The sequence below is a fragment of the Narcine bancroftii genome, chromosome 9 (genome assembly GCF_036971445.1).
Source record: "Narcine bancroftii isolate sNarBan1 chromosome 9, sNarBan1.hap1, whole genome shotgun sequence".
NCBI lineage: Eukaryota > Metazoa > Chordata > Chondrichthyes > Torpediniformes > Narcinidae > Narcine > Narcine bancroftii.
The window spans coordinates 4,752,200-4,766,702 of NC_091477.1; the positions used below are offsets into that span (position 1 = coordinate 4,752,200).

General features: G+C 37.7%; 1 protein-coding gene across 1 annotated transcript; it reads left to right on the forward strand.

The window, feature by feature from the left end:
• The first annotated feature begins 644 nt into the window (after nucleotides 1–644).
• LOC138743510 (protocadherin gamma-A11-like) lies at nucleotides 645–14,169 on the forward strand. Its single transcript, XM_069899006.1, has 3 exons — nucleotides 645–3,135; nucleotides 5,753–5,838; nucleotides 12,134–14,169. The coding sequence occupies exons 1-3, from the start codon at nucleotides 763–765 to the stop codon at nucleotides 14,136–14,138; spliced, it is 4,464 nt and encodes a 1,487-aa protein (XP_069755107.1). The 5' UTR covers nucleotides 645–762; the 3' UTR covers nucleotides 14,139–14,169.
• The last annotated feature ends 334 nt before the right edge of the window (nucleotides 14,170–14,503 follow it).

Consider the following 14,503-nt stretch of genomic DNA (forward strand, 5'->3'; position numbering starts at 1 on the left):
TATTTCCGCAAAATCGATCCGGACTTATTTTAAAATCTATGCAGCATGTTAAAGAACGAAAACATTTGGTACATGACTTTTGGTCTTTCTGCGCTTTGCAGTTCCAGGAAGGATCTGATACAATGAAAAGACAAGGGCAACACTGCATCCTACATTAGGCACTGTATATCGTTCAATTGATCAAAGCACACTTACGCCAACATTACGTCTTTGAACAAACTTGCTTCCTATAATCATTTATCACCGTTGGATGAAGGGTTCCGGCCGGAAACGTTCACCCTTCTTTCCCTTCCACTGATGCTGCTCGATTGGACGAGTTCCCCCAGCAGCTGGTTTCAGCCTCCAGATTTCAGACGCTCGTGCTAGTGTTATGACGTTCGCAGTTAAATTCTGGAAGCAAGACGGAATCATTCATTTTATCAATACCTGGGGTTTATGGTTGTACACCCTTAAACATTTAACAGCTTTAAGAATTGTTGCTGCAGTTGTTGAAAAGGACTGACTGCGTCGCTGTCTACCAATGGGAAGCGCTTGTTCTTGGCTGGATCCATTGCCCCGCCCACATCCCTGCACAAAAGAGAGGAGTCGACCAGAAGGCGAGCAGTGCTCAAGTTTAGATCGTGAAGTCAGACGGAGGTGGATAAATCTGTTGCTGTTTCGATTCGACATTTAGAGTATTCACATACACGTTTTTTGGTCAGAACCGTTTTTCGGATTAATCGAGTCGAGGCCTGGTTTTGCAAAATAATTCACTGCGGAACAATGGCGTACCCACTGTGGTTTGCCTTCAATCTGCTTGCATGCGCGTTTCTGACATGTATACCAGATATAATTAATGGCCAAATTCGTTATTCAATTCACGAGGAATTGGAAGAAGGGGCATTTGTCGGGAATATCGCTCAGGATTTGGGACTGAATGTCCGGCAATTGTCCACTCGCAAATTACGCCTGGCCCCTGTCGCCGGAGGACGGTACATGAAGGTTAGTTTGGATAATGGGCTTTTGTCTATTCGTGAAAGGATCGACCGGGAACATATTTGTGGACAGGCAGTTGTGTGCATTTTACCTTTCGAAACAACTCTGCAAAATCCTTTGGAGGTTCATCACGGCGAACTGGAGATTCTTGATGTAAATGACAATTCCCCGGTTTTCCGCGACGGCAGCATTTCTTTGAAGATGTCCGAAGCAATTACACCAGGAATACGCTTCCGCCTCGAGGGCGCAGAAGATCAGGATATTGGGATAAATACTGTCGCCGGCTACACAATCAGTTCCAGTGAGTACTTCAGTCTAAAAACGCAGCTCACCGATGACCGTGTTATAAGTGCAGAGTTGGTGTTAGAGAAATCTTTGGACCGAGAGCGGCAATCATCGTTTCAGTTGTTGCTTACGGCCACTGACGGTGGGATTCCTCAAAGGTCCGGTACGGCTCAGATTCTCATTACAATATTGGACTTCAATGATAATCCACCTATATTCGAGCATGATGTCTACAAAGGCAGCCTCAGTGAAAACGCACTGCCAGGTACCTCAGTGTTGAAAGTTAATGCAAACGATTTGGACGAGGGGGTGAATGCTGAGATAACATATTCTTTCAGTGATCGAACCATGAGACAAATACGTGATATATTCATCATAGACCCAGATACAGGAGAGATTCGGCTAGAAGGACCGCTGGATTTTGAAGAAGCAAACACCTATTCGCTCGACGTTCAAGCTGTGGACCACGGTATCCCTGCGATTACAGGATACTCAAAAGTGCTGATCAAGGTAATTGATGTGAACGACAACGCCCCCGAGATAACATTGACATCAACATTTAACAAAATCACGGAAGATGCTCCTCCAGGAACATTCATAACCTTGATCAATGTCATCGATCGCGATTCTGGAGAAAATGGTCGAGTTCGGTGTGCAATACCGAAGAACATCCCTTTCAGGCTACAAACATCATCTGACCGTTATAAACTAATTTCTAGTGAAGCGTTGGACCGTGAGGCGATCTCTGAGTACAAGATTCCTGTTTCAGCCTGGGACCAGGGATCTCCTTCACTGTCAACAAATAAAACCATCCATGTCACAATTTCCGATGTAAATGATAACGCCCCACAGTTTACGGAGCCTTCCTACAACATTTATGTGATGGAAAACAACGGCCTTGGTGTTTCTATATTCGCGGTTACAGCGTCCGATCCTGATTTGGACCAGAATTCGTATGTTTCATACTCTCTTCTGGCCAATCATATGGGAGACTTGCCAGTGTCCAGTTATATCAGCATTAACTCGATGAACGGTACCATTTACGCGCTGCGCTCATTCGACTACGAGAAACTAAAAACCTTCCAGATCCAGGTTCAAGCCCGTGACGCTGGAGTGCCCCCGCTGAGCAGTCGCGCTGCGGTTAATGTGATAATCCTGGATCAAAATGACAACGCGCCGGTAATTGTTTCACCTTCAGCACCGGGTGGATCAGCAGCAGTGGATTTCATGCCCCATTTAGCGAGTCAAGGCTACCTGGTGACCAGGGTAATGGCTACAGATGCAGATTCCGGGCAGAACGCACGGCTGTCATATCAGATGCTCAAATCGACTGATTCTACCTTGTTCAACGTTGGACGAAACTCCGGTGAAATCAGAACAGCTCGCAATATTTTGCAGTCAGATAGCAGCTCACAGACTTTGGTGATATTGGTGAAGGACAACGGGCAGCCAAGCCTCTCGAACACGGTTACAATTCACATTACAGCTTTGGAGAACATCACCGAAAAAATAAGCGAAAGTAGTAAATTAGTGAAGTATCCGGAATACGTTTCCAATCGAAATCTTTATTTGATCGTCATTTTCGGTTGCACGTCCATTGCCTTTCTGTTGATCATCGTTCTGTTGATTGGCATCAAGTGTAAGCAGGACCGAACTGTCATCCAGGAGTACAATTACCCCAGTTATTGTTACAAAGGCGGAGATTCGCGCGTCACGTTGAACCGGGGAGCTGCAATGGAGGAAACTTTGCGCTATTCCGGGACTGGCCAGGTAGTCCGCGTGCCAGAATTGAATCAATATTCTGTCTGCCTGTCCCCGGAATCAGCGAAAAGTGATTTTCTCTTCTTGAAGCCATGCGACGTTCCCACCTCTCAAGCCTAATGCTAAATTACCATGATGTTCCACATCATTCATTTACCATGATGCCCAGCTTAATTGCAATAATTTCTTTGGTTATCAAGGAATGTTAGTTATTGCAATTGAAGTTTTTAAGAAAGTATCCATAGGCGTAAAACAGTTTAGTTTTAATTTAAACTTATGTTCAGTTGTAATGGTCTAAAATAAAAGTGTGAAAAATTAAGAATCCAATTTTTTAAGATTACCATCTGTTAATTTTTTTAAAAAACTTTATGTATTCGTTCAAAATACAAATAGTAAATAACATAAACAACATTGAACCAGAAACATGAACGTTATATTTTATATGAAAAATAAAAGTAAAGAAAAAATGGAAAAAATCGAAACCCCCCCTCCCCTTCAGCCAACTCTCCTAAAGAGAGTCATAAAGAAAGGAAAAAATTTTAAGGAAAATTAAACATACATATTAAGATCTGATCAACATAAATCAAAATGTAAATATTCTAAATATAACAATCACTTACTAATAAAATTTCACGCGAAAAATATATAATTTATTCCATTATTAAACAATATTTCATCTCATTATATCATCTATTAATATCAATCATATTCGTATTTTTCCACGTACTAACAATACATTTTTTCGCTAAAAATAATGCTAAATATACAAAAGTAAGTTGAAATTTATCTAATTCCAAACCTTTCAATGGTTATAAACTGCCCAATAAAGATGCTATCGGGTCTAAAGGTATTTTATCCTTATACAGGTATTCTAAAAACAATTGAATTTTCCTCCAAAAAGATTTTATATATATACACATGACCATACAGCATGAAAAAAAATTTCCAACAGAATTACCACATCTAAAACACGAATTTAATTAACGAAAAAAAATACTTTTTTAGTTTTTCAGATGTTAAATATAATTAATATAAAAAAAATTAATCATTGCATAGCGTAAATGTATTAGCCTAATTACAGTATCATAACAAATATCTAATCAATCATCTTTGGAAAAAATAAAACCAATATCCACTTCCCATTTCCCTTTGGATTTATCCCAACCTTTTTATGCATACTATCCTATAATATTTAATACATAAATGAAATAGAACCCTTCTCTGGTACCTTCATAAGAAAAGTCTCAAATTTAGTCATTTCATGTAAAATTGTACCACTACCAAACACACGTTTTACCAAAGATCAAATTTAATAATAAAGAAACAAAGAGTTCTTATCAATACCATAGCTGTCCCTCATCTTCACACTTAATCGGATTGTTTAAACCTCAAACATTAAAAGTAGGAAACCTCAACTTTAACATATCTACTAATATTACTAAAGACAAATAATATCTTTATATGAAAACTGAAATCATCATATATAGGCCGTCCAATAGGAGAAAAAAATCACAAATTAAAAGCTAGATAAAATGAAAATAATAAAAAGAAGAATAAAATTAACAACCCCCCACCCAAAAAAAAATTATCAAAAGGTAGTAATCCCTGAACAAAATTTGGGTGTGGATAACCCACCAGTGGCTGATGACTAATAGAACCTAGAACTAATCTCTTCCTCCCCAGCCAAACATAAAGTAATCTCAAAATATCATAATAACATAAAAAATAAAATAAGAATAAGAAGATTCTTCTATTCATCCAAGAGTTTCCAAACTCGGAGATCCCATTTCAAAAGAAGCTGGACTCTTTCCATTTCTGTTTTCCCCATTTCTGCCATTTCTTCCAATGGTGGACTACGTGTTTGTCCTCTTATATCTGGCAATGAATCAGCAAAAATCATTGCTTCACGATCATCCTCAAAAAACCGAGATTGATGGTCTCCATGAAACACCTTCAACACTGCCGGATAGCAAAAAGTAGACTTATAACCTTTACACCACAAAACTTCTTTAACTGGATTAAATTGACGTCGACGTTGAATTACCTCTTGACTCAAATCAGGATAAAAAAACTCTGCTATTCTGAATCAATAACAGAGTTTTTCGTTTTCTCGCATTTTGCACTGCCAGTCGAAGTATTGCTTCTCTATCCAAATAATTCAAACATCGAATTATTACAGGTCTCAGTGGTTGACCAGATAAAGTTGTTCTTCTTGAAGCTCTATGAGCTCTTTCCAGTACCAAGCTTCCAGAAAAAAATTCTTGCCCTCGTACTTGTGGGATCCAGTCTATAAAAAAACGAAGAGGATCTTGTCCTTCCATACCTTCTGGCAAACCAACAATTTTCACATTATTCCTTCTACTTTGATTCTCCAAATAGTCTATTTTCCTCTCTAACTCCTTCTCACATTCTCGCAATTCTATAAGGGATTTTTCAACCTTCAACCCTTTTTCTGTATTAGAAGTCACTTGCTGTTTACATTCCAAAAAGAAGACTGAAAGTTTAAAAAATCTTCACAAGATGCTTCCACACGTGCTTTAACTGTATTCAATTCTGAACTTATTCTTTGAGCCATCTCATTCATTATAGGCTGGATGACAGCATTTAACGGCTTACATTGTAATTCAGAAAAGCTCAGCCCTGCTTTCTCTAACGTAGTGGCAGAACCAGGTAAATGCAGCTCCTGCTGCAACTCAACAAAATGCATTTTGATCATCTGTTAATTTTGAAGGAAATTCGAACGCTCCGTCAATTAGTGACGCAATCAAGTGGTTGTTATCGGAATGATTATGAAATGAAATTTGATGTCTGGATCGAGTTATGTGTTTTAATATTAATAATTGAAAATGCGCTCAATACAGAAATATGGTTGCATACCTTCCACACGAATGTCAAAATTGAAGACAAATATAGGATAAAAGGTAGAATCCTGAAACCCCAACTTAAAACTAGAACCTGCAGGAAACACGCAGGATATCCTGCTACCCTTTGCAGGGGAATATAACTCGTTCCAACAGCATATCTTCTCCATCATAGATATCACTCACCTCCATTTTTAAAAATTTCATAGAAAAATTTATGGATTCCTTTTTCTTCCATCAATCCCTCCCATCCTTCAGCGCATTCCCTTCCACATGCAGGAGTTGCAATGTGAGTCCTTTAAAAAAATCTGTTTTCTTGCCTCGACTCAGCAAGTTTTGAGATGAAATGAAGATTGGAGACATTGTCGACAGCGAATAAAAATTTCGGAACTTGCAGAGGGATTTGGACCAGCTGGAAAAATGAGGTGAAATTGGTATTTCATGCAGAGAAGTTTGAGATGTTGCATCTTGGAAAGACAAACCAAGGTAGGACACATTCGTCCTGTGTTCTATAGATGCAAAGCTTATTGTAAAGTAGAACATAGAACACGACAGCGCAGTAGAAGCCCTTCGGCCCCCATCTCGCACTGACACATACATTCTTTAAATTATACACTCTACCCACCCTACCCCATCAACCTCTATTTTACTCATCTCGCACTGACACATATATTCTTTAATTTATGAACTCTACCCACCCTACCCCAACAACATCTATTTTACTCTCATCCATGTGATTCTCTAAGAGTCTCCAAATGCCCATAATGTTTCTGCATACTAGGCACTCATAAATCTCTGCAGAATACACGTACCCCTGATATTTCCCCAAAACCTCCCTCCCTTCACGTTTTGCACGTCTTCTGCTGTTTGTTATTCCTGCCCTGGGAAACAGGTGGTGGCTATCCACCCTATCTAAGCCTCTCAGTCATACAAAGGTCTATCATGTGTCCTATCATCCTTATACTCGACAAAGATAAAAGTCCTTGTTCGATTAGCCTTGCTTAATAAGACATGTTTTCCAATCCAAGCAACATAAGTTCTAAAATATTAATTCTTCAAATTCAAAAGTGGTCTTATCAGGAAAGAATAGTTTCAGTACGCTGGTATTCACTGCAGGTGAAAAGGGCGAGAGGGACTTTGCATGCGTTACAGTCCGAGAGGATTCTAAAACACAGCAGCAATAGAGGTTCATCAAGCCAAATGTTTACTTAAACATTTTCTTTAACATAAAAACAGGATCAAACTTTAACTTATTACTATTAAATTAACTTAACCTGACATCAACCCCTTCTGATTCTAAATCACGTGCAAGTAATGTGCACATTCTCAGAAAAGTTCTTTGGTTCAAAGTCCAATCTTACTTCACACTCCTTCAGGGTCACCTGTATCAGTCAATTCTTATAGTGTGAACAGAATGTAACATTTCTGAATTTTCACCGGGTGCGAGTGAAAAGGAAAATGGTTACTTCTCAGGAAATGTTTAGATGGATTCAGAGAGAGATTTGATGCTCGTTGAACTGATTTCCCATGATCAGTAATTCAGTATCTTGCCGCAGAAACTTTCCCCATCATGATTTTTTCAAATGATAACCTTTTCTTCCAGGTTATCCCTTATTTCAGGAGAAACATTCTAGCCAGCCATATCCTGTTGAAACGACTACAGGGGGTTTTCAAATGTTTCAATTCAGAAACCACAGCCCATGTCCAAAATGGGATTTCAAACAAGCTTCCTAAAGCCACTGCAGAAGTTTGTTCTCTATGTCTGTGTCTGTGTCTGTGTGTCTGTGTCTGTCTGTCTGTCTGTCTGTCTGTCCGTCTCTCTCTCTCTCTTTCAAATAAGAATCCTGTTTGGTCTTTTTCTCTCTCTTTGCTTGAAAAACCACATGACCCTTCTGAGAAGAGCAAACTGGAAGCAGATAGATTGCTGACACCAGAATCATCTGCTTGGCCATCTGTTGCTTTCAAAACATTAATCGATTTACTCCACAGCATCAGTTCAAGTAACACCTACATAAAGTTTTCATAAATATTCTTTAAAGTTTCTGTAAATTCACTGTGGACATGATGTCTCTCCTTATGCATAGCTTTTGCAGTTTAAATGAGGTGTCTCGTGTGAAGTGTTACTGTCTTTGCTTGTGGTAACCTGCACTAAACCGCACCCCCTACAATCTATCTTTTTTAAAGATATATAATTCTGTTATTATTATACTGACTTTACATTCACAACACCAATAACAATACACACCTTCTCTCTCTCTCGCTCTCTCTCTCTCTCTCTCTCTCTAAACATGTTATAACAATGTATCCCAATGTTGAGAGTTAAATGTCTTTACATGTTCAATTTAATTTCTTGACAAACAATCTTCTATTACATTATTTGTACCTTTGATATTATTGATTTGCAGAATATATTCTTGCAATACTAAAGACCAGTTTAACAATCTTTTGTTTTTATTCTTCGTTTTATTAAAATAAACACCAGAGGACTGTGGCCAGTAAATATCACAACTGGTTCATGAGCGGTACCCAGATACACGTCAACATTCTGCACAATAATTATTGTAGACAACAGTTCCTTTCCAATACAAGAATAGTTCCTTTGATGAACATTGAAATTCTTTGAAAAGTAGGCAATGGTAAGGCCAATTTCATGTTTTTGTAATGAAATTATGCCTGCTACTCCCTCACTGGCATCTATTTATAAAGGAAACTGTCTGTCAAAAGCAGGAGATTTTAAAACTGGGTAATGGCATAGCATCTCCTTTAAATTTTTTAAAGATCTCTTACAAACTTTCGTCCACACGAATTTCTCCAATTTCTTCAAAACGTTGATTGAATGAATAGTAACTTCAGCAAGCTTTCTATAAAATATCCTAGAATTTCCAAATTCCTCACTGCTTTCTTGCCATGGGGAATAGGACATTCAGAAATTGCATACACTTAGCTTGAACAGGTGCAACTTTTCCATGACCAACTACATGAGCCAAGTATGTCAGTAGCACTTTCTAATACACTTTTATCTAAACTGACAGTTAAGCTTCCTTTGGATAATCACGAAAACAATTTGTTCAGTTCTCTAAGGCGTTCTACCCATGTGCCACTTTTTGTGAGCCAGTCATCAAAATAAGCATCTCTTTGTCAAAAGTTTGATTCCCGAATTTAACATCCTTTGGAATGTTGCACGGACATATTCCATGCCAAAATGTGTCAAATTATATTCATATAAACCAGATGGTGTCACAAATGCAGAAATAACCTTTCCTCTATCTGTTAGTGCCACACACACCAGTAACCCTTCCACAAATCCACTTTAGTAATAAATTTAGCTTTCTCAATTTTATTAATATAATCATAAATTTTAGGAATAGGACAAGTATGTGCTTTAGTAACTGAATTAACTTCCCTATAACCTGTACCAGAACACAAGGAAAACTCCAATCTGAGTTTGAAGGTCTAATAATATAATTTTTCAAGATATATTCCACCTCCTGATCGATGATGTTACTCTTTTGAATATTTATGGTATATGGGTATTCGTTTATGGGACTTGCGTCACCCACATCCACATCATATTGAATCACTGACGTCCTTTTAGGCACATCAGGAAACAAATGTGCATTTTTCAAAAGTAAATACTTTGATGCTTCTCTTATTGAGATTTAACATTTTCCTTCAGATTTTCTAAAATTGTTGACTTAGACAGGTGCACAGGAACTACGGTTTTATAAGGTTACTCTCAAAAGATTCTGATCCATAATCTTATAAATCGAACTTCTGCAACTCTGCCAACAGCTAACACCTCTGATATAAACTGTTCTCTACTACCTTTATCCTCATAATAATGTTTGAACAAATTTATTTGACACACCTCAGAATTAATCCTACCATCTGGAGTGTTAACATCATTCATTTACGATTTCACTTCACATGGTTTAGTAAATTTCGCACTCAGGGGATTGTCATTTGTTAGGAACAAAATTAACAATTTACTTTCTTTATTAAATATCCTCACCTGAGCTTCATTGCACCCTGAGCCTTTTCTAAATTCTCTTAAGCCAAAGTCCACACATTTTGTAACTGATCTTTAAATTTAGAAACATAATCCAGCAAGTACAACTGTACATCCTCATGAACCCACCGTTTTTTAACAACATTAAAGGTCCTCTAATCTGAAGTCAAACCCATCTCGCTAACAATCCCAATTAAACAGATTTTTTGATCCAAAGAAAATTTTATTTTCAAAATATTTTGTAAATAATCTCTTACTCTATAGCAAAAACACTAACGTTATCACAAGTCCATAATGAGTGTAAAAACGCATCTCTCAGATCATTTCACCGAAGGCACAGATCTGAAGCACTCTGCTTATATCTTTTCAAACGTTTTGTGGTCAGGAATATTTGATGTTGAAAATTATCAATTATCAGTCCATACCTAACATTTACTAATTTTGCCATACTACATCTACAAATATTCATCCCATGATTATTTCCAAATTTAACCACCAAATCCTTCTCCCATTTAAGTCGTGATTTATGCAATCCAATTATATGCATTTTCTGCTGCATTAATGTATACATTTCAGAAATAAAATCCTTCTTCCCTTCATCCCGGAACAACACTTCATTTTAATTCTTTAGGTGAAAGCAAATGTCTCCCGAAATAATCAAACAACATTGATTTAATTTGTTTATAACAAAAAAACGTGTGAGTAGGGATTTGCTATTTTTCCTTCAACCTTTCAAATGGTACAAAATGACTCAATTCAAAGCAATCATTTACCGTTGTAATTCCTTTCTGATTCCAGATTTTTAAGAAGGTTATTGTCAATCATAAAAGATTATTTATTCTGAAACAAAGGTGTATATCTAGAAAATTCATCTTGATTAACAATATTTTTTACATACTCTTCCCAAATACTTATCAATGAGATTAAATAGGTGCTTTCTAACCGCTAATTAATTTACTATTCCATTTATAGATGAAATAATCTCTTCTATTGTCTCCAATTCTCTTCAATTTTGCATCTAGCCAAGTTACAGGACTATCTAAGTCAAGCATTCTATTCATAATTTTAATTGAGCAGCTTTATAATAATTTTAAAAATTCAGAAGTTGCAAACCACCTAATACGTATTTCCATGTTAATCTATGCATAGAAACCATTGCTAATTTTCCGTTCCATTGAAATTTCCTAACCATTTCATTGAAATCCCTAAAATAACTTCTTGGTAAATTACAAGGTATATTTTGAAAAAAATACTGGTCGAGGAAATATATTCATTTTTATACCGTTCACACTACCCACTAATGTTAACGGTAAATCCTTCCATTTATTTAAATCTTCTTTTATTACAGACATTAATAATAAATAATTTAATTCAAATAATTGATTTTTATCTTTATTCACTTTAATAACTAAATACTTAGTGTGATTTGGCCATTTAAAGTCTCCCCCTCCTTTACAACCAGAATAATCAGCCTCAGACAATGGCATAAGTTCACTTTTATTCCAATTCACTTTATAACCAGATAATTCCCCATATTGTAATAACTTTTGGGTCTGTTAAGTGTACTAATATATTTTATGCAAATACACTAATCTTATAATCCATCACTCCTGATTTAATCCTCTTTATATAACTTTCCTGTCTTATTAATTGCGTTAAAGTTTCAAACACCAATGCAAACAATGAAGGTGATAAAGAGCACCCCTGACTCGTAGATCTTTCAAATTAAAAGATTCAGATAAGACTCATAACTCTAGCATTGGTTTATTTATATATTGCTTTAATCCAATTTATAAACATTGATGAAAACCGAAATTTCTCCAATACATTAAATTAAAAAAGAAAACATTCCACCTTATCAAATGCTTTTTTTCAGCAGCCATCGATAACACTACTTGAACTTGGATTGCTCCCGAGAAATATTTATTAAACTAATTTAACTACATTATCAGCAAATATCCACCTTTAATAAAACACGTCTGGACAATATGAATCAACTTTGGTAAATACTGTGCCAGTCTATTTGCCAAACTCTTAGTCAAAATTTTATAGTCAACATTCAATAATGAAATTGGACTACAAGCGCGAGGATGCAAAAGGTCTATACATGATCTTTTTAAAGGATGACTGTAATAATTGCTGGTGAAAATGATTCCAGAACGGATCATGTATCTGAAACGTGTTGTAAAACTTGACCAAACACTGGAAGCACTAAATGTTGGAATTTATTTTAAAATTCCAGAGTAAACACATCTTCTCCTGGAGATTTACCATTTGATGTTGAATTCAAAGCTGCATGCGCGACGGAAGGCTTGTTTCTTCTCTGGACAGGACGGCTTTGTAAGGTGAGCCTGGTGGGCAGCTCGCTTCTTTGCCAGCAGCTCCTGGATTTCAGTCTAAAAACGCAGCTCAACGATGACCGTGTTATAAGTGCAGAGTTGGTGTTAGAGAAATCTTTGGACCGAGAGCGGCAATCATCGTTTCATTTGTTGCTTACGGCCACTGACGGTGGGATTCCTCAAAGGTCCGGTACGGCTCAGATTCTCATTACAATACTGGACATCAATGATAATCCACCTATATTCGAGCATGATGTCTACAAAGGCAGCCTCAGTGAAAACGCACTGCCAGGTACCTCAGTGTTGAAAGTTAATGCAAACGATTTGGACGAGGGGGTGAATGCTGAGATAACATATTCTTTCAGTGATCGAACCATGAGACAAATACGTGATATATTCATCATAGACCCAGATACAGGAGTGATTCGGCTCGAAGGACCGCTGGATTTTGAAGAAGCAAATACCTATTCGCTCGATGTTCAAGCTGTGGACCACGGTTTCCCTGCGATTACAGGATACTCAAAAGTGCTGATCAAGGTAATTGATGTGAACGACAACGCCCCCGATATAACATTGACATCAACATTTAACAAAATCACGGAAGATGCTCCTCCAGGAACATTCATAACCTTGATCAATGTTATCGATCGCGATTCTGGAGAAAATGGTCGAGTTCGTTGTGAAATACCGAAGAACATCCCTTTCACGCTGCAAACATCATCTGACCATTATAAACTAATTTCTAGTGAAGCGTTGGACCGTGAGGCGATCTCTGAGTACAAGATTCCTGTTTCAGCCTGGGACCAGGGATCTCCTTCACTGTCAACAAATAAAACCATCCATGTCACAATTTCCGATGTAAATGATAACGCCCCACAGTTTACGGAGCCTTCCTACAACATTTATGTGATGGAAAACAACAGCCCTGGTGTTTCTATATTCGCGGTTACAGCGTCCGATCCGGATTTGGACCAGAATTCGTATGTTTCATACTCTCTTCTGGCCAATCATATGGGAGACTTGCCAGTGTCCAGTTATATCAGCATTAACTCGATGAACGGTACCATTTACGCGCTGCGCTCATTCGACTACGAGAAACTAAAAACCTTCCAGATCCAGGTTCAAGTCCGTGATGCTGGAGTGCCTCCGCTGAGTAGTAGCGCTGGGGTAAATGTGATCATCCTGGATCAAAATGACAACGCGCCGGTAATTGTTTCACCTTCAGCATCAGGTGGATCAGAAGCAGTGGAGATTGTGCCCCATTTAGCGAGTCAAGGCTACCTGGTGACCAGGGTAATGGCTACAGATGCAGATTCCGGGCAGAACGCACGGCTGTCATATCAGATGCTCAAATCGTCTGATTCTAGCTTGTTCAACGTTGGACGAAATTCCGGAGAAATCAGAACTGCTCGCAATATTTTGCAGTCAGATAGTAGCTCACAGACTTTGGTGATATTGGTGAAGGACAACGGGCAGCCAAGCCTCTGGAACACGGTTACAATTCACATTACAGCTTTGGAGAACATCACCGAAAAAATAAGTGAAAGTAGTAAATTAGTGAAGAATCCGGAATACGTTTCCAATCGAAATCTTTATTTGATCGTCATTTTCGGTTGCACGTCCATTGCCTTTCTGTTGATCATCGTTCTGTTGATTGGCATCAAGTGTAAGCAGGACAGAACTGTCATCCAGGAGTATAATTACCCCAGTTATTGTTACAAAGGTGGAGATTCGCGCGTCACGTTGAACCGGGGACCTGCAATGGAGGAAACTTTGCGCTATCCCGGGACTGGCCAGGTAGTCCGCGTGCCAGAATCTAATCAATATTCTGTCTGCCTGTCCCCGGAATCAGCGAAAAGTGATTTTCTCTTCTTGAAGCCATGCGACGTTACCACCTCTCAAGCCTAATGCTAAATTACCATGATGTTCCACATCATTTATTTACCATGATACCCAGCTTAATTGCAGGAATTTCTTTTGTTATCAAGGAATGTTATTTATTGCAATTGAAGTTTTTAAGAAAGTATCCACAGGCTCAAAACAGTTTAGTTTTAATTTAAACTTCTGTTAAGTTAAAAAAAATAAAAGTAAAGAAATAAAACGAAACCCCCCCCCCTCCCCTTCACCCAACTCTCCTAAAGAGAGTCATAAAGAAAGGAAAAAAAATTAAGGAAAAATTAAACATACATATTAAGAACTAATCAACATAAATCAAAATGTAAATATTCTAAATATAACAAGCATTTACTAAAATTTCACACGAAAAATATATA